Raw genomic sequence first — 20836 nt, forward strand, 5'->3', positions numbered from 1 at the left:
TCTCAGTACACATTTAAAAGTATTCTAGTAGTCGTCCATATTCTTCAAAAAGTAAAGCTAAATCAGTAATGACGTTTTTTCTGACATGGATATATTTGAATAATTTTGATATATATTGAATGTGACATTAAGGAACAGATAGTGCTAAAACCCAATACGCTTCGTCACATGACTCGGGTTTAGCTAGAGTAAATTAGATATTTTCGTGAACGTAGTCCTTTTCACCTTTTGTACATTTTAATTAACTAAAACATAAAGTTAATTCTTTTATGTGCTAGAAATGATTTCCAAACACGATACTTTTAAAAATAGTGATGATGATAACTTTCTTCAATGTTTACAGTAAACGATAATACGGAATGAAATATACGCAAAACAAAAATGATTATATCGTAAAAATACATGGGAATTCCCATAGAGTACATTTAAAGCTGGAGGTGTGCCCATAAGGAATTGTTTTTGGAGACTCTGCCTGAAATTGAATTTCTAACAGCAACAAACAGAATCGGCGATTAATTCAAATACATCAACTCTTATTCGGTGACACTGACATATTAAATCCTTCTTATTTCAATAAGGAAGCATTTTAACAATTTCCTTACTTTTAAGACAGACTACATGTACAGTAATGACATGTTTTGAGACTTTCGCAGCTTTTTAAGCTTTATTCAGGATGAGCTATTAGAATGTGGATGATCCTGCTTTCTACGTCTAAACATCTCCCCAGAAACTAGTGGTTAGAATTACATCAAACGTTGTCTGTAACATATTGGCATGGACCTCTATCCAGTTTGTTTGGATGCTTAAGCTTATGTGTACTTTTTACCTCTATCATGTTGTGAAGTTTCAATGAAATGGCATTAATACTTTTCAAGTAATGCTCCGGACAAGCCTTATCTTCTTATTTTGTATAATAAAGGGAGATAATTCAAAAACCAGGTAAGGTAGTGTTATGGTTTTTTAACACTGCACTTTCCGTCAATTGCCTCTATCATTTTGAAAAGTGTCAATGAAATGCCATTAATACTTTTCAAGTAATGCTCCGGACAAGCCTTATTTTGTAAAATAAAGGGATATAATTCAACAAGAGTGCCAGAATGTCACAATATACGCCCGTCACTGCAAATTTCTTTACACTAGCACCTGTATTTGCAAATGGAATTTTAATTTTGTGGTAGTAATTATTGTAATTCTTTTGCTTTTCTAAATCCACATAAAACTCCTTACCAGGTAGAGATACCTTAAAATACACCTAAAATTTGAAAGTAGCATCTATGTTGTACCACAGAAAAGTGGTCTTGGTTTTTCCCTACGGTCAATCATAAAAAAGTTACAATATAAGTTATTTATAGTAACAACTAAGGGAAGTTAATCTTAAAAAAAAAAAAAATCCCCCCAAAATTGTTTAAGTCCACACAAAAATCCTTACAAGGTAGAGATAGGTCAAAATACACTTCAGAATTGGATGTAACATGCATGTTGTACTACAGAAAAGTGGTCTCGATTTTTCCCTACGCCTAGTAATGAAAAAGTTACAATACAAGCTATTTATAGTAACAACAAAGGGAAGTAATTCTAAAGAAGGGACCTGCGCATGACACTTCGTCTCATGATGGTGTACAATTGTGCCAAGTTACATCAAAATCTCTCCATGCATGAAGAAGAAATGCTTCGGACAAAGTCATTCTTGTATCTGACTTTTGGTCTCTAAGTGTGACCTTGACCTTAGACCTAGTGACCTGGTTCTTGCGCAAGACACTCCACCTCGTGGTGGTGAAGAAATGCTCCGGACAGTTTTCATTCTTGTATCCTTTGACCTCTAAGTGTGACCTTGACCTTAGACCTAGGGACCTGGTTCTTGCGCATGACACTCCGTCTCATTATGGTGAACAATTGTGCCAAGTTTCATCAAAATCCCTCCATGCATAAAGAAGATATGCTCCGGATAGTCATTCTTGAATTTGACCTTTGACCTCAAAGTGTGACCTTGACCTTAGACCCAGGGACCTGGTTCTTGCGCACGACACTCCGTCTCATGATGGTGAACAACTGTGCCAAGTTTCATCAAAATCCCTCCATGCATGAAGAAGATATGCTCCGGACAAAGTCTGTGGACGCTGCCCGCCCGCCCGCCAGGGGCGTTCCCATAATACGTCCTGTTTTTCGAACGGGCGTATAAAAACTAGGTAAAGTAGAGTTATGGTTCTTTAACACTACACTTTCCGTCAATGACCTCGATCATTTTGTGAAGTTTCAATGAAATGCTATTAATACTTTTCAAGTAATGCTCTGGACTAGCCTTATTTTGTATAATAAAGGGAGATAATAAGAGGGCTATGAAGGCCCTGTATCGCTCACCTGACCTATTGACCTAAAGATAGTCAAGATTAACATTCTGACCAAGTTTCATTAAGACATGGTCATAAATGTGGCCTCTAAAGTGTTAACTAGCTTTTCCTTTGATTTGACCTGGTGACCTAGTTTTTGACCCTTCATGACCCAAATTCAAACTGGACTTTAAGATCATCAATATTAACATTCTGACCAAGTTTCATGAAGATACAGTCATAAATGCGGCCTCTACAGTGTTAAGAAGCTTTTCCTTTGATTTGACCTGGTGACCTAGTTTTTGACCCTGATGACCCAATATCGAACTCGTCCAAGACTTTATTGAGGATAACATTCTGATCAAGTTTCATTAAGATTGGGCCAAAATTGTGACCTCTAGAGTGTTAACAAGCTTTTCCTTTGATTTGACCTGGTGACCTAGTTTTTGACCCCAGATGATCCAATATTGAACTCGTCAAGTATTTTATTGAGGGCAACATTCTGACCAAGTTTCATTAAGATTGGGCAAAGAATGTGACCTCTAGAGTGTTAACAAGCTTTTCCTTTGATCTGACCTGGTGACCTAGTTTTTGACCCAAGATGACCCGATATCAAACTCTTCAAAGATTTTATTTAGGTTAACATTCTGATCAAGTTTCATTAAGATTGGGCCAAAAATGAGACCTCTAGAGTGTTAACAGTCAAATTGTTGATGACGGACGGACGGACGTACGACGACAGACGACGGACACAGGGCGATCACTAACTTCGTGCTCAGGTGGGCTAAAAAAAGTAGGTAAGGTAGAGTTAAGGTTCCTTGACACTGCACTATGTCTCAATAGTCTCTATGATTATTTAAAGTTTCAATCAAATACCATTAATACTTTTCAAGTTATACTCCAGACAAAAGTGTGACGGACGGACTAACGGAGGGGCGCACGCATGCTCGAACGCATACTCGCACATACATCGAACAGTTATTTGGACAACTATGTCTTCGCTTCCGCAAGCGGGCTCGACAAAAAACAGACTGCGGTTTCCGTACGTTTTCGCCATTTTCCCTACAAAACCAACTGTTTCCGAATATGGGTGCGAGGTACGGGTGTTACGGGGATTAGGAACAACCACTTTTTACGGCTGTAATACAGCACTTAAAGACTATTGTTGTGTTCATTAATACAATCTGCAGGAAGTACCTCTGGAAACATAGCACACAACAAAGAAAAATATAGCTCGCAACAAATCAAAATATAGCCAACGCAGTTGAATAAAGCCTTACTTGAAGTATATAATACTCCCAACTTCATGATAAAATCTCAAGAACACATCCACCTCTTTTTCATCTAGTTTGAAACGTGATTCTTCGTTGCACTTTGAGAAGTCCACCTCTTTATTTAATATCTAAAAGAAAAAAATACATATAATCAAACATACTACAATGGGGCCAATGTGCGACATGAAATCACAATACAAAATAAGAGGGCCATGAAGGCCCTGTATCGCTCACCTGACCTGTTGACCTAAAGATCATCAAGATTAACATTCTGACCAAGTTTCATTAAGATATGGTCATAAATGTGGTCTCTAAAGAGTTAACTAGCTTTTCCTTCGATCTGACCTGTTGACCTAGTTTTTGGCCCAACCTGACCCAGATTCGAACTTAATCTAAAGATCATCAAGATTAAAATTCTGACCAAGTTTCATGAAGATACAGTCATAAATGTGGCCTCTAGAGTGTTAACAAGCTTTTCCTTTGATTTGATCTAGTGACCTAGTTTTTAACTCCACCTGACCCAGATTTTAACCTGACCTAAAGACCATTAAGATCAACATTCTGACCAAGTTTCATTATGATTTGGTCATAAAAGTGGCCTCTACAGTGTTAACTAGCTTTTCCTCTGATTTTACCTGGTGACCTAGTTTTTGATCCTACATGACCCAGATTCAAACTGGACCTTGAGACTATCAAGATTAACATTCTGACCAAGATTCATGAAGATACATTCATACATGTAACCTCTACAGTGTTAACAAGCTTTACCTTTGATTTGACCTGGTGACCTAGTTTTTGATCCCAAATGATCCAGTATCAAATCGTCCAAGATTTTATTGAGGGTAACATTCTGACCAAGTTTCATTAAGATTTGGCCAAAATTGTGACCTCTAGAGTGTTAACAAGCTTTTCCTTCGATTTGACCTGGTGACCTAATTTTTAACCCCAGATGATCCAATATCAAACTCGTCCAAGATTTTATTGAGAGTAACATTCTGACCAAGATTCATTAAGATTGGGCCAAAATTGTGATCTCTAGAGTGTTAACAAGCTTTTCCTTTGCTTTGATCTGGTGACCTAGTTTTTGACCCCAGGTGACCCAATATCGAACTCCTCCAAGATTTTATTGAGGGTAACATTCTGACCAATTTTCATTAAAATTGAGCCAACATTGTGACCTCTAGAGTGTTAACAAGCTTTTCCTGTGATTTGACCTGGTGACCTAGTTTTTGACCCTAGATGACCCAATATTGAACTCGCCCATAACATTCTGACCAAGATTCATGAAGATACATTCATACATGTAACCTCTACAGTGTTAACTAGCTTTACCTTTGATCTGACCTGGTGACCTAGTTTTTGATCCCAAATGATCCAGTATCAAATCGTCCAAGATTTTATTGAGAGTAACATTCTGACCAAGATTCATTAAGATTGGGCCAAAAATGTGACCTCTAGAGTGTTAACAAGCTTTTCCTTTGATTTGACCTGGTGACCTAGTTTTTGACCCCAGGTGACCCGATATTGAACTCGCCTATGAAATGTATTGAGGGTAACATTCTGACCAATTTTCATTAAGATTGGGCCAAAATTGTGACCTCTAGAATGTTAACAAGCTTTTCCTTTGATTTGACCAAGTGACCTAGTTTTTGACCCCAGGTGACCCAATATCGAACTCGTCCAAGATTTTATTGGGGATAACATTCTGACCAATTTTCATTAAGATTGGGCCAAAATTGTGACCTCTAGAGTGTTAACAAGCTTTTCCTTTGATTTGACCTGGTGACCTAGTTTTTGACCCCAGATGATCCAATATCGAACTCATCCAAGATTTTATTGAGGGTAACATTCTGACCAAGTTTCATTAAGATTGGGCCAAAATTGTGACCTCTAGAGTGTTAACAGTCAAATTTTTGACGACGGACGACTGACGGACGGACGACGGACACAGGGTGATGACAAAAGCTCACGTTTGAGCACTTTGTGCTCAGGTGAGCTAAAAATCAAAGTTTAGGCTTTATGAATACCGGTTTATGAATTATGCTGTATGAGTATTTTACTTTATTATACTTTTGTTTTCACAATACTTGGTCAGAAACATCTAAGAATTTTAGTTTTAAACCCAAATTATCATACAGAATTAGTAATTACTGAAAATATATTTAAGAATTTATATAATAAATGACATAGAATGTATGAAAAAGAAGTTTTATATATCTGAAGCAGAATAAGCCAGCAAAACACCTTTGTTCCCTCTTTTCTCTTCTTATTAAGGGCTTCCTCCAACAGCAAAAATTTTGTAGGTATAAGGTCACCAACATAGCTTTGCTTTTTAGAAATTTTCAAAATTTCCTTTTTAAGCTCTTCGAATTGACTAGACGTTTTGTCTACGGTACAGTTGTTGTCAATCATGAAATGCTTTAAAATGTGGTTTTCGGCTGCACCATCACCCAATGCTGTCCTCAGTGGGTCAAAATAAGTTTCCTCCAAGTCGTTTTTCCTTAACTGAAATAAATAGAGGATATGTGTTTGTTTTGAGTGAATATGGTATATATCTCACTGAGAAGCGAGAAAATTTCATATATTTTCACGAGCGCGTAGCGCGAGTGAAAATGTGAAATTTTTCTCAGTTCGAGGTGAGATATATTCCATATTCACGAAAAACAAACAAATTTTCTTTTTATTTTATGCTCAATTACGTTGAGAAATGCATTTTGCAACTGTTTTAATCTCAGCGCGGGAAACAGACGCGCGTAAACAGACATGACGTCAGACGTGCTGTGACGTTATAAAGACGCATGCAACATAAAGTTCCATTTTGTTTTATATTTTGCTGCATAACGGTATGGAATTCTCTTTAAGTAAAATAATTTGAATCGAGAAATATATTATAAAGAACAAAGTGCGACTATAATTTTCATCCTGTTTTAAGCAAATAATTTAAAATTCATACACAATGTATGAGGGGGCGGAGCTCATATCTCTCACAGTGTGAAAATATAGATTTCATATTTTCACAGTGTGAGCGATGAGATATGAAAATATTTAACTGATAGAATACAGTATTTCATTAGTTAGCATAAAATAAACAGAAATAACTTTATCAGCCGTTTGTTACAGTTAAAAAAAAATGAAATTTCCTTCTTCGGCATGACACTGTTTTCTTTGTTAGAAATAGCAAATCCTAACCAAAGTTTCCCTAACTTCTACGGAGGAGTGAATTCATATGCAGTATCTACCCAAGCACATAGATGTTTTAGGACTTGAACACGCCTGTATGTTAAACTAGATTTTTTTAACGACAAACATATATTTCCTACCACTTATCACATATACATTGTAAAATGTTAACATATTTCCTACCAATGAGCGGGAGACAAACTAATAGGGTTACCTCACTTCATTAGAAGAGTGAATGCACATGCATTTAATTATTTATTTTAGGTTTCACGCCGTTTTTCAACAGTATTTCAGACATGTAACGGCGGGCAGTTATCCTAACCAGTGTTCCTGGATTATGTATTAATACAAACCTGTCCTCTGCAAGTAACTGCCAACTTCCACACATGAATTGTCAGAGGTGGAGGACGAATGATTTCAGACACAATGTCATTTATCAAATCGTTACGGAGAACATATCGATTTGATAAAAGAGATTGTATCTGAAATCATTCCTCCTCCACCCATGACAGTTGGCAGTTACTTGCGGAGAACAGGTTTGTACTGGTACAGAATAGTATCTGCCCAAGCACAAAGATATGTTTTACGACATTGTGTCTGAAATCATTAGTCCTCCACCACTGATTCATGTGGGGAAGTTGGCAGTTACTTGTGCAGAACAGGTTTGTACTGGTAGAGAATCCAGGAACACCGGTTAGGTTAACTGCCCGCCGTTACATGACTGAAATACTGTTGAGAAAACGGCGTTAAACCTAAAACAAACCAAACAAAGATATGTTTGAACTTGTACACACCAATACGTTAAAGAATAGGGTTTAACCCTTTGAACCCCTCATTTGTATAGAGACTATCCACCAAAGCACAAAGAGTCTTCAAGTTGTAGACTTGAACACACTGAATATATTAAAGGGAAAGGCAACGTTGTTCTAACGTTAAGGATATCGGACATTATGCTTGGGATTTTGCCAATTTCTAAACCATCTGATGACTTCAATAGCTGATAATTTTGTATAATGGCTTCAAATAATCATAAATAAGTTATATTCCTATCAAACTGTCACAAAAAAGTAATTTTTATTTCATAATCGTTTTCTTGAAATTCGAACAGATTGTGACTAAGGGCCAAAATAAAAAACAAAAGGGCCATGATGGCCCTAAATCGCTCACCTGTTATCATTGCACTTGAGGACAAGAAGGTCCTCAGAAAAAATATCTATGTCCAAAGGATAGGAACAACAAAGGGAAGAAATTTAACCAAAAAGAAAAAAAAATTCTTACAAGGTATAGATATGTCAAAATACACATAAAAATAGGAAGTACCATCCATGTTGTACCACAGAAAAGTGGTCTCAGTTTTCCCCTACGGCCAACAATAAAAAAGTTACTAAAAATAAGCTATTTATAGTAACGTCAAAGGGAAGTAATTAAAAAGAAATATATTGTAAGAGTACAAAAGAAGGATCTGCCAAATAAATCTGTTGACATAAATGAAATTTCAGATCAGTATCTTCATTAGCTACGGAGATATACCCATTTTAATTTGAAATAAAGGGAGGTAATTTGACATAAAATCAGTCCATAGTTATCTACCCTGATTGTCTCAGTCCAACTAATAACAATAATGAAATTTAAAATAAGTCCTATAAGTACTTACTGATATAAATCCATTTTGATTACAATCAGGGGAGGTAATCAGATATAAAATAACTCTGGAACCTACGATTGGATCTGATTTGTCATGGAATCCAAGATTTATTGTTGTTGAAGATATTTTGGAAGTTTGTATCAAATCAAACCATAAATGCAGTCTCTATGTCTATATGGCTGCAAAAGCTAAAATAGCCAATTTTGGACCTTTAAGGGGCCATAACTCTGAAACCCATGATGGAATCTGGCCAGTTCAAAAAAGGAAGCATAATCTTGTGGTGATACAAGTTGTGTGCAAGTTTGGTTAAAATCAAGTCATAAATGAAGCTGCTATTGTGCAGACAAGGTCAAAATAGCCAATTTTGGCCCTTTCAGGGGCCATTACTCTGGAACCCATTATGGGATCTGGCCGGTTCAAGAAAGAAACCGAGATCTTATGGTGACACAAGTTTTGTGCAAGTTTGATTAAATTCAAATCATAAATGAAGCTGCTATTGTGCAGACAAGGTCAAAATAGCTAATTCTGGCCCTTTCAGGGGCCATCATTCTCGAACCCATAACGGAATCTTGCTAGTTCAAGAAAGGAACCAAGATCTTATGGTGATACAAGTTGTGTGCAAGTCTGGTTAAAATAAAATCATAAATAAAGCTGCTATTGTGCAGACAAGGTCAAAAATGCTACTTTTGGCCCTTTCAGGGGCCATTACTCTGGAACCCATAATGGGATCTGGCCAGTTGAAAAAAGGAACAGTGAACTTATGGTGATACAAGTTGTGTGCAAGTTTGGTTAAAATAAAATCATAAATGAAACCACTATCGTGCAGACAAGAAATTGTTGACGCACCGACGGACAGACGACGGACGACGGACGAAGGGTAATCACAAAAGCTCACCTTGTCACTATGTGACAGGTGAGCTAAAAATGTAAAATGTGTATTTTTAGTGAAATTAGCACATGAACTTCAGGCTCAGCTATGTTTATAAGTAAATGTTTCAAATTAATAAATGAACGTTTACAATGCAGATTATCCATTTAATTAACATTTTTCGTGATAACTGAAAAGCGAAAACCTAAACTTTTAGCACACACCTCAACTTCAGTTCTTTTCACCCGAGCACCCATGATAATTTTTATGCAACGACCATAGCATATTGTCTGTTTTCTTAACATCTATTGTTGAACTGTATTGACACATGCATGTACAAAACTGACCGGGTATTATAGGGAGGGTTATATATTGAATACATGCAGTGGTGTAGCTGGCCTCAAAATTTTTGACATACATTGACGTAGCTGGCCTTTTCCAGTTGTAGCGGCGGAGGGGTGTAGGGGTCTGCCTAGACCATTGTGGGTCCAGGGGTGCATTTTTTGACACATTTGGGCATGTTCTAGATGCATCGTTTGCTCTTTTCAAGGTCCCTTAATATTGCATTTTTGGTGTGTTTAGGTTTTCAGTTTCCTAAATTATCTGTAGGCCCAGGCCTGCTGTGCTTAAATAATAGCGGTTACGCCACAGGGTCATGCACATTTAGCCTATAATTTTTTAATGCCTAGTAAACATTTAAATGTGCTTTCTGTTACTCTTATACAAAAAAAAAAAAAGAAGATTAAAACAATAATAATACCTGTAGTAACAAAATACCGACTGGTCCAATATATCAATGAAACAGAGCTTCACTAACTAGTATCAACATTTATGTAGATATTCCTGGGGCGTCAGTGTTATTCTTTAGAGGTCACTACTAGTAATTCGGTCGGCTTCGGAATAAGTTTCAAACATGTGGATGAATTGGTGTTAATTCTGGGAGTGTCAGTGTTAGTTCTAGGGGCGTCAGTGTTAATTTTGGAGGCACAAGGGTCAGTTCAGGAGACATAGCATGTACAACCAATTTTTACAGGTCAAATACATGGATTGGAAAAGAACCTGGTAGCTTTTATAAATTCCTTCCAAGCTTGACTTTCTATGTGCACTATTTATTTATGAAAGTGTTTTCTATGCTTGGAATATTTACAAAAAACGAATAAAGCTATATATAGGTAAGTTTTAAGAAGCACACATGCAATAAGTGGCAAAATGTTGTATGTAAAATTCACCTGCTGACACCCTGTATGTATTTTGTTTTTTTTAATTTTTAACACTTTCCCCCTGTGACCAAGTACCATTTTTACAGCATACGTATATAATAATTATTTACAAAGGCATGTGAAATATTTTTGCGTCACTGGGAGGAGGGAAGATTTTAAAAACGAAAATATAATTAATGTTCATATTGCAACAGAAATGAGAAAGAGAAATGTCTACAAAATCATCTTTTTTTGTTCACAGACTTGTAAAATTTAGTCGAATATATCAAGAAATGATCTCTTACTATCTTTATTATGCTATTTCGGAAGTCTAGCCCTAGGTCAGTTTTTACTTAATTGGATAGGCAATCTGAATAGGAAAATGTCCGAGGTCCTTTCGTCAGCTGGGATATTTTTAAATCATTTAAAGAAATGAATGAATTTTCAAAATCGGTGTAAAAATGTGGAAGTTATAGGTTATATTGCAGTAATTCGGCCAAAAATGTGTTTCCGTGGTGTAGAAAGAAGTCCCTAATAAAAAGATCCTATTTTTTCCATTTTCGCGCATTTGCGCGTAAATCGGGGGCCAAATGGGCATTATTTTACTCGTGGAATGAATTTTACATAAAATACGACACTTTTCATGCTGATATTCACATGTTTTCAATTTGTTTACTTGAAAACGAAAGTAGGATGTTTATTTTGTGGACCGCTTTCTGAAATGCGGTAATATGGGGGTACCTGACTTCAGTTGACTTGCATTTTATTGCATACTATTCAACCCCCCTTTTTCACCGTGTCCAATGTATACGTCGCATTTACGGCGGGAACGCTACATACACGGTATATTGTACGTTCCATTATCGGCATTTCCTGTTGATTTTGTCAACATTCTGTATGGTGAGGTCACTCTATAAGAACCATGTGTACTATTGATATTAAACAAGCGATAATTTATCTTCATTCGTGCACCATGGTACTTATATGATACCTAGGGGTAGGGTATAACATGTACAGAGGCATTTTCTTTCTGGTCTGGTGCCAGTGGGTGAGGTAAGAAAAACTACTTATTTTCATCGAAGTTCAGCGTGTTTATAGAAGCGATATATTCAGTACGAGCTGCAGATCATTCACGCTTCCCATGGTAATGTGATTTTGGGCAGTAATTCTCTAGTTTCTTCAAACATTCGAGTAAACCGACGTGTGAATTCGGTTTCGAACTCGGACATTCACTTTCAGGTTCATTTTCTTTCTCTTAAAATCATTCTGTTGACTTTTTACTTGTTTAACGCGAGAATAGTACATAAAGTTACAAATAAAAATATATATCATGGCGTAAATTCATGTTTTAGGGGAGCTGTATGTCAAAATTAGCGATGTACGCCCCATAAAACGGCGCGTCTACAGAAGTACGCTACATAAAAAGGCCGTTATCTTTAGCATAAATGCAACAGCTGTGTCTACGCCGCTCTACCATGGGTTCCAAATTACCGGCGTGCACCATTATATTTTAATTCAGTATAACGTAATGTTATCGGCATTGATTTTATTCTTATATTATTTCACGTACATGTAATATTTTTTACGAATTTTAATTGTTTTCTATTGTAGATTTGAGCCGCGCCATGAAAACCAACATATTGGCTTTGCGACCAGCATGGATACAGACCAGCCTGCGCATACGCGCATCCTGGTCAGGATCCATGCTATTCGCTAATGGTTTCTCTGGTCTGGATCTATCTGGTCGAAAAGGCTCTATGTTGGTTTTCTCATGGCGCAGCTCATTTTATTTTCAGGAAACACATACGACATGAAATCCGTCTTTCTTTGTTTTCTAAGATACTTCAAAAGAAAAATCGACAATTCCTTCTACGGTTAACTTGAAAACAAGTGTTTTTCATTCAGGAAATGAACAAGAACTGATGATTATTAGTTTGATCAGATAAACAGGGGAGAATGTTAAATGTGCCACGGGTTGGTTGTGCCACACATGACTTCCAATCTGTATTGAAGAGCCTAGACGTCATTTGCAAATACTTTAAACGCGCCATTTTTCAAATACACTTCTTGGAAAGCGCAATCATTGTAAACAAAAGGACAACGAAACTGTGTTTGAAATACCGATTTGGACCACTATAAGTAATTTTTGACGTATTAAACATCTGACTTGTTCCGACAGTTCGTTATTTTGTAGATATATCGACATAAGATATATTATGAAATTCAGCATTTTGAGTTATGTGAATTCAGAAATACGAAAAGGTTAAATGCCATGTAGTTTTATAATGTTATACCATACTGTAAGGTAAGGGTGTACCTCGCAAAGTGTACCCCGCATACTGCCACAACCTACCCCAGATTCGGGGTAGATTGTGATGTTTGACAGGCCATGTTTACACTAGCAGTATTCTTAAACTAAAGACTGTATCCGCTATTGTTACATCTCATTTTTTAACGGAAATATTATTTCATGTAAACATGGTCTTAATGTACTGATAAACTGAAACAGCGCTCGAGAACAAAGCAAAATATGAAAAATGGCACATTCAACCTGATATCGTTCACCCTTATACCCTAGTCACACATACGACGCGGATAGCTACGTCTAGCCACGGATAGAAACGTAGTACTACGTATCGATCCGTATCTGAGCCGTACGGATTGATACGGATTACTACTTTAAGGTACGGCTCAGGTACGGATCGATACGGATTACTACGTTTCTATCCGTGGCTATACGTAGCCATCCGCGCCGTATGTGTGACTAGGGTATTATGAGAATTTTTCTTCCTGTTAAGTCTGCAGATAAAATTGAAAAAAGATCTAGTCAGATGTAGGCAATAAAAAAAAAAAAAAAAAAAAAAAAAATGCGAAATTAGGAGTGAGAAAGGTTTTGTCCGCACTGCTACCTGTAAATGCGACATTATGTTACTTGTGAAATACATTTTCAGTTTTTAATTTTTTTTAGGTTCAGACACCGAATATGAATTTATGAAAATATATGGAATAATTATGATTCCCAGGTAAAAACTTTAACGGGCAATTCTATACTGTACTGTTTATACAAAACGAGCATGTTTATTTTATCTTTCGAATGATTAATATTACCGTTATTACATTATGTATTTCCAAAACCGTTTATAAATGTTTAAAAAAATGTAAATAAAATGAAAGAATAGATGCGAGTGAAGACATTTGTAATCAGTTACTATAAATATAACGGCCTTTTTATGTGGCGTACTTCTGTATGCGCGCCGTTTTATAGGGCGTACATCGCTAATTTTGGCATAAAGCTCCCCTAAAACATGAATTTACGCCATGATATATAATTTATTTGTAACTTGATATACTATTCTTGCGTTAAACAGGTGAAAAGTCAACAGAATGATTTTAAGAGAAAGAAAATGAACCTGAAAGTGAACGTCCGAGTTCGATACCGAATTCACACGTTTACTCGAATGTTTGAAGAAACTAGAGAATTACTGCCCAAAATCACATTACCATGGGGAGCGTGAATGATCTGCAGCTCGTACTGAATATATCGCTTCTATAAACACGCTGAACTTCGATGAAAACAAGTAGTTTTTCTTACCTCACCATACAGAATATTGACAAAATCAACAGGAAATGCCGGTAATGGAACGTACAATATACCGTGTATGTAGCGTACCCGCCGTAATTGCGACGTATACGTTGGACACGGTGTTTTTCGTTTCGTTTTCTTGAAGCAAATTTATGGATATCTTGTGGAAAATAGGACTACGACGGAGTGAAAATCTAGAAACTGTAGCAAAACTGTTCTGAAGTAGCTGAATTTTATATGAAACAAAGAACTATTTCTTTTATAGGTACATATATAGCCAATTATGCGCAATCAAATATTTGGTCAAATTGGCGGTCATTTTGTTTCTGTGGCAACAAAAACAAAATGGCGGATTTATTAGATTCTTAGATACACATTTGAACTGTATTTACTTAATTCTGTAAAATAATTTCCCTACTCTTTTCCGGTTATAATGAAAGAAATTATCATGTTTTACTCCTTACACACAAGAAACATATGAAAATTAATCTATTTAAAAGTTATTACTAAATAAAAAATTCAGCAGTGTATAAATGACGTCATAAACACAATAAAATGGCTGCCTCCATGATCAGCCATTTTCTTAAATTTAAAACTGCCGTATCTTGTTCAACAGTGGTCCGATTTTTAAAATTATTTTAGCGTTATAAAAGGCTTGAGGATGGCTTTTACATAAAATTAACTTATTGTCAGGCTTTCCTTACCCTTTGAATAATATAGTATGCAGAAAGTGTATGCAGGCGTGGGATAATTTATATCTCCGGAGGCCCCTAAAAAAGGGTAAATTGGAATAACTTACTCAAACTGAAAAAAAATTCAAGAATATGGCAGAACAAGTTTAGAGAATATCTATCAAGTGGTTTATGAGAAGAAGAGTAGGTAATTATTCTCTACCATCTGCTCTGGCGGTTCTAATTACAGCTGAACTTAGCAATTTGAACAAAATGTGAACTCCCTTTAATATAAGGATGATCTGTAAACAAGTTGGTGGAAATAAGTCCTATCTTACTTATGGCGGCCCCTCAGTACTTGAACACTGCCACAGTTGTGAAAGATCTAACCAAGGAACTTAGCAAATTAGATGACCCCCCCCCCCCCCCCCCCAAAAAAAAAAAAAACAACAACAAAAAAACTTTTTTCAGGTAAGCACTTAAGGTTTCGATGGAGGCATTGAGAAACAAAAATCAAACAACACCAAATCATAGAAAGAAAGAGTTGTTTGACATGAAAATTGAACAGCATGTAAAACATGTATATTACTTTACGAAACAAGTGTCAGTATACTGATATAAACATTGAATTCCGAAAAAGGGCTGCCTAAAGGGGCTCCACTTCCGGACAGTTAAACGCCTTTAAAAACTCACCATTTTCAAAGAACTGTTACACATGTTTGTTTTGATGCATTTGCAATAATGTGCGAGTGGTGAAATTTCACGTAACAAGGTGGAACATAGTTTTCAGCAATTGTTTATCTTTTTTTCTTTACAAATGGCATTCATTTTCAAAGGGAGACAACTTTTTCTCAAAGATTACTTAAAATAATCGGAAAAAAAGTTGTTTCCCTTTGAAAATAAATGTCATTTGTACTTAAAATAATCGGGAACAGTTGTCTCCCTTTGAAAATGAATGCCATTTGTAAATAAATAAAGATAAACAATTGCAGAAAACTGTGTTCCACCTTGTTATGCGAAATTTCTCCACTCGCACGCTATCGCAAATGCATCAAAACGAACGTGTGTAACTGTTCTTTGAAAATGGTGAGTTTTTAAAGGCGTTTAACTGTCCGGAAATGGAGCCCCTTTAGGCAGCCCTTTTCCGGAATTCAATGTTTATATCAGTATACTGACACTTGTTTCGTAAAGTAATATACATGTTTTACATGCTGTTCAAGTTTCATGTCAAACAACTCTTTCTTTCTATGATTTGATGTTGTTTGATTTTTGTTTCTCAAGGCCTCCATCGAAACCTTAAAGCATTAAAAGCCAACAGAAATTGAAGGATTTTAACAAAATGTATGTCAGTCTGGTTCCAGTATATCATTCCTTTCTGTTGTTATTTACTTTTTTAGCTCACATGAGCACAAAGTACATGGCGTGAGCTATTGACTTTTAATCGTCTGTCCACATTATTGCTCAAATTTCTGTCTGAAACAATTCGTGGAAGTAGATGAAACTTGGCAGGAATGTTCCTTCAAAGAAATACATTCCATGCACAATACTGGTTGTCATAGAAACGAAAAGGAAAAACTTTTACAAGAGACATTGAAATCGTACAAACACCCGAGTTTTCAAACCGCAATCAATTTCAAACTGAACAAAAATAGTAATGTTGGCCCTGCCCTTAAACAAATCACTCTTTACATATCATATTACAATTAAAAGTAGAAAAAAACTAGAGCTGCTTTTTAGAAAAGCGAATGTCTCCCAAAACTGCCTAATCATCTAGATTGGCATTTCTTTTTCATTATGTATCTGAGTAAACCAAGACCTGTATCACTGGCATCAGTATTTTTGGTATTTCAAGGGCCATAACTCCAAAGTGCCGCCTGGGCCAATTTAGCTAGTTATCGAACTTGGCCGAGGACGTATTGGCAAACACATTTTTTTCAAGTTTGGTAATGATCGGATGAGAACTGTTCGACTTAGAGCGCGGACAAGATTTGTGACAGACTGACAGACTAACGGACTGACACACACACACACACAGGCAGGAGTAAATCAATATGTTTCCTACCATACAGTGGTGTGGGAGACATAATGACCACAATCCTAACAAACTGCACAAGGGGATTATGGTTCTTGAACTACCTACTCACCTTCTGATGATAAACAAAGGTATAAAGTTTCAAGCTATAGCTCTTATAGCAATAAAGGAAAGTAGAAATAAATAGAAAATTAACCAAAAAATACTTTGTTTCGAAGCAGAATGATGGCCACAATTTTCAGTTTGGCAAACAGTTTGGTTATAGTGACTTTGACATTTTTTTGTTAACAGAATGTGTACATAAAAATGTACTTGTTTGTTCTCCGTAAAATGATCATTCCCAATGGTTAAAAGGTGGTCACGTGGTGATCCGCTATATTTCTGCGGAGGGTCATGTCGATTTAGGATACAAGTGGTAGATAAAACAAATCAAATGTAGGGTTTATCAGTGAATGTGGGGTCAGTATGATATATATGGAGACTCGGCTGATTTTTCGCTTCCCCCCCCCCCCCCCCCCTCTCATTTGTTATACCGTCACCAATATTTCCATGGAGGGCGACTTAAATACACTATAATTAACAGCAGACCAACGCCGCACATGGTGAGTTTGACGCCGCCCACCAACAACGACGCAAATTTAATAACTAGGTTTTCAACTTGTAACGACTGCTTAAAATCGCCTTTCAATATCATAATTATACATTCATTTTTCATTATTCATTTTTTGGCTATAGCTACCTGTTAAAGGGACCGACTGGAATCATTTATAATAAATTTTACAGAAGACCTTACAAGGATGTCGTTTAAAAGTCTTTCTAATTTAAGCTCTGGCAGTCCTTCAAAGAGGGCAAACTGAACCGCTTGAAAAAAACTTTCGACAGAATTTGATAGTGGTCCTTACAAGAATGCTGCAGACAACGTTTGGAGAAGATCCATCAAACCGTTCATGAGATGAAGTAGTTGAAAGTTATTTTAACTATTTTTAGCTCTGGCGGCACGTAACAGGGACTTCGTGGTACAATCTGTAAATATTTAGGAGAGGACCTTACAAGGATGTTATAGACCCAGTCTGGTTAAGATCCATCAAGTGGTCCGTGACACGAAGCTTTTTAAAGGTTCTTCTATTTTTAGCTCTGGCTGCCCTTAAAAGAAGCCAAGCTAAACCATCAGAAGGAAATTGTGAAAGGATCACAGAAGAATGCTTTAGATCAAGTTTGGTGAAGATTCATCTTGTGGTTCATGACATGAAGTCGTTAAAAGGATTCTCTATTGTCAGCATTGGTGGCCCCTAAAAGGTGCCATGCAGAACCATTCGGGCTAAAATAACAGCCGTACTAAAAAGGATACTACAGACTAAGTATGGCGAAGATCCATCTAATGGATCATGAGAAGTTGTTTAAAGGTTTTATCTATTTTTTAGCGCTGCCGGCCCTCAAAAGGGACCAAGAGAAACCTTTTGAACATGATTAAGAGAGAACCATACAAGGATGATATAGACCATGTTTAGAGAAGATCAATCTAGTGGTACATGAAAAGAAGTCGTTTAAAAGATTTTCTATTTTTAGTTCTGGTGACCCTGGAACTATTTCAACAAATTTAAAAAGGAACCGATGTTACAGGCCAAGTCTGGTTAAGATTCATAAAGTGGGGGATAAGAATATGTCCTTTAAAAATGTTTCTTTTTTAGCTCTTGTGGCCCCTAATAGGGGACAAGTGAAACCATTTGAAAAATCTTGAGCAGACCTTACAAGGATGTTATCAACCAAGTTTAGTGAAGATCCATCAAGTGGTTCGTGACACTATGTCTTTTAAAGGTTCTTCTATTTTAGCTCTGACTGCCCTAAAATGAAGCTAAGCTAAACTATCAGAAAGAAATTGAGAAAGGATCATAGAAGAATGCTTCAGATCAAGTTTGGTGGAGATTCATCTTGTGGTTCATTTTTTTTGTTGGGTTTAACGTCGCACCGACAGTTTAGGTCATATGGCGACTTTCCAGTTTTGATGGTGGAGGAAGACCCCAGGTGCCCCTTCGTGCATTATTTCATCACGAGCGGGCACCTGGGTAGAACCACCGACCTTCCGTAAGCCAGCTGGATGGCTTCCTCACATGAAGAATTCAAGCCCAGAGTGAGGCTCGAACCCACATCGATGAGGGGCAAGTGATTTGAAGTCAGTGACCTTAACCACTCGGCCAGGGAGGCCCCTCTTGTGGTTCATGACATGAAGTCGTTAAAAGGATTCTCTATTGCCAGCGCTGGTGGCCCCTAAAAGAGGCCAAGCAGAACCATTCGTGCTAAAATGACAGCCGTACTAAAAAGGATAATACAGGCTAAATGTGGCGAAGATCCATCTAATGGATCACGAGAAGTTGTTTAAAGGTTTTATCTATTGTTAGAGCCGGCGGTCCTCAAAAGGACCAAACGAAACCATTTGAACATGATTTGAACATGATTAAGAGAGAACCTTACAAGGATGTTATAGACCATGTTTAGAGAAGATCAGTCTAGTGGTACATGAAAAGAAGTCGTTTAAAGGATTTTCTATTTTTATTTCTGGTGGCCCCTAACAGGGGCAACTGGAACTATTTCGACAAATTTGATAAAGGAACCGATGTTATAGGCCAAGTCAGGTTAAGATTCATCAAGTGTGGCATAAAAAGTTGTTTAAATGTGTTTCTATTTTTAGCTCTTGTGGCCCCCTAACAGGAGATAAGTGGAACCATTTAAAAAACCTCGAGACCTTACAAGGATGTTATCAACCAAGCTTATTGAAGATCCATCAAGTGGTTTCTTAGACGGTCCTTTAAAGGTTTATCTGTTGTTTACCTCCGACAAAGGGGCCAAGCTGAACCATCTGAATGCCAGGATGCTACTGGCCATCTTTAATGTAATTCTAACCAGTAGTTGCAGAGGAGGAGATGTTTAAGTAAAATATTGATGTAGGCCGACGGACGAAAAGTATTGAAAGTAAAGAACTTTTGACTACATTGTACCGTTTCGGTAAGTATTTGTCGATGGTCATTAACTTCAAATTCACTTTACATAGGAAAATGTAATAACTGTAGTAATACATATACATGATGTTAATGGTAACCTACCTGGTAATTTGTTTCATCAATGTTTTGTCTTTTTGAATACTCATCAGCAAATGTTCCAACAAGCAGAACTGGTGGCTCGCCTTCTTTCCCTGTCTGACAAAACTCGTGTATGGAATTAAGCCAAAACCTTGCAAAGTCTAAAATAACAAAAACGTTCGTTGAATTGATATCCTACACCAAATATTACTTGACAGTTGAGTGTTAGAATATATATTCTTGCACATCGGACTGGCGTTTCCGGTGATTTTACTCATGCCGGCAAAATCCATCTGGCACCCCCATGCCAGATGACACTCGTGCTGTTACGACAACTAGCGATTCATGCATTGTACCTTGATAGTTTCCCTCCGTTCCTTATAGTATATTTCTCGATTTAAAATACATCATTTTACGGCAAGAACATACCGTTACGCTACAAACGATAAAACCAAAGGGGAACTTTGTTATTGTGTGTCGCTAAAACGTCATGACGTCACTTCTGCTTACGGACGTTAATTTCCCGTGCTTTGTGTACATACTCTACTACAAGAAAGAGTGCATTTCTATTTGCTTTATTTATTTTATTTTTTGTAAAATACGGTATGCAAAAAATTATTATTGCATAAGGAATTTAAGAGAACAAGGCATTGTGAAAGAGCAGCTTGTTGCGATTTCTTCTGTCTGTGACGTTGGGTTTAGGCATTGAAAGAGAAATGGTAATCCTTCAGAAACAATAAGTATTGACGTAAAATCTTATATTTTTATGTGTTATTATAAACATTATCTGGTATAAGACAACAGAAATTAAAGCAAAAAGAGCTGTCGGGGGACAGCAACACCCAATTATACAACAGTCTTGACACTAAAAAGTTACAATAATGAAAGCGTAAACAAGTATAATTTTGAATGAGATTTAACGCAGATGCATCTTGATCATTGTATAATTACTTATAGTGACCAGTAAATCCTTTTTAGTGCAT

The 20836-nt window shown here is 36.7% G+C and overlaps 1 protein-coding gene across 1 annotated transcript in view; it reads right to left on the bottom strand.

Annotated features, from left to right (window-relative positions):
- LOC128553766 (uncharacterized) overlaps positions 1–20836 on the bottom strand; it is a gene marked incomplete at its 3' end in the record, with an annotated part of 60828 nt that overhangs the window by 21831 nt on the left and 18161 nt on the right. Inside the window, exons 4-6 of the mRNA XM_053534943.1 lie at positions 19878–20014; positions 5846–6106; positions 3608–3729 (exon numbers count right to left, since the gene is read on the bottom strand). Coding sequence (XP_053390918.1) covers positions 3608–3729; positions 5846–6106; positions 19878–20014 — 520 coding nt within the window. The remainder of the gene's footprint in view (positions 1–3607; positions 3730–5845; positions 6107–19877; positions 20015–20836) is intronic.

The sequence above is a fragment of the Mercenaria mercenaria genome, unplaced genomic scaffold (genome assembly GCF_021730395.1).
Source record: "Mercenaria mercenaria strain notata unplaced genomic scaffold, MADL_Memer_1 contig_4290, whole genome shotgun sequence".
Lineage (NCBI taxonomy): Eukaryota > Metazoa > Mollusca > Bivalvia > Venerida > Veneridae > Mercenaria > Mercenaria mercenaria.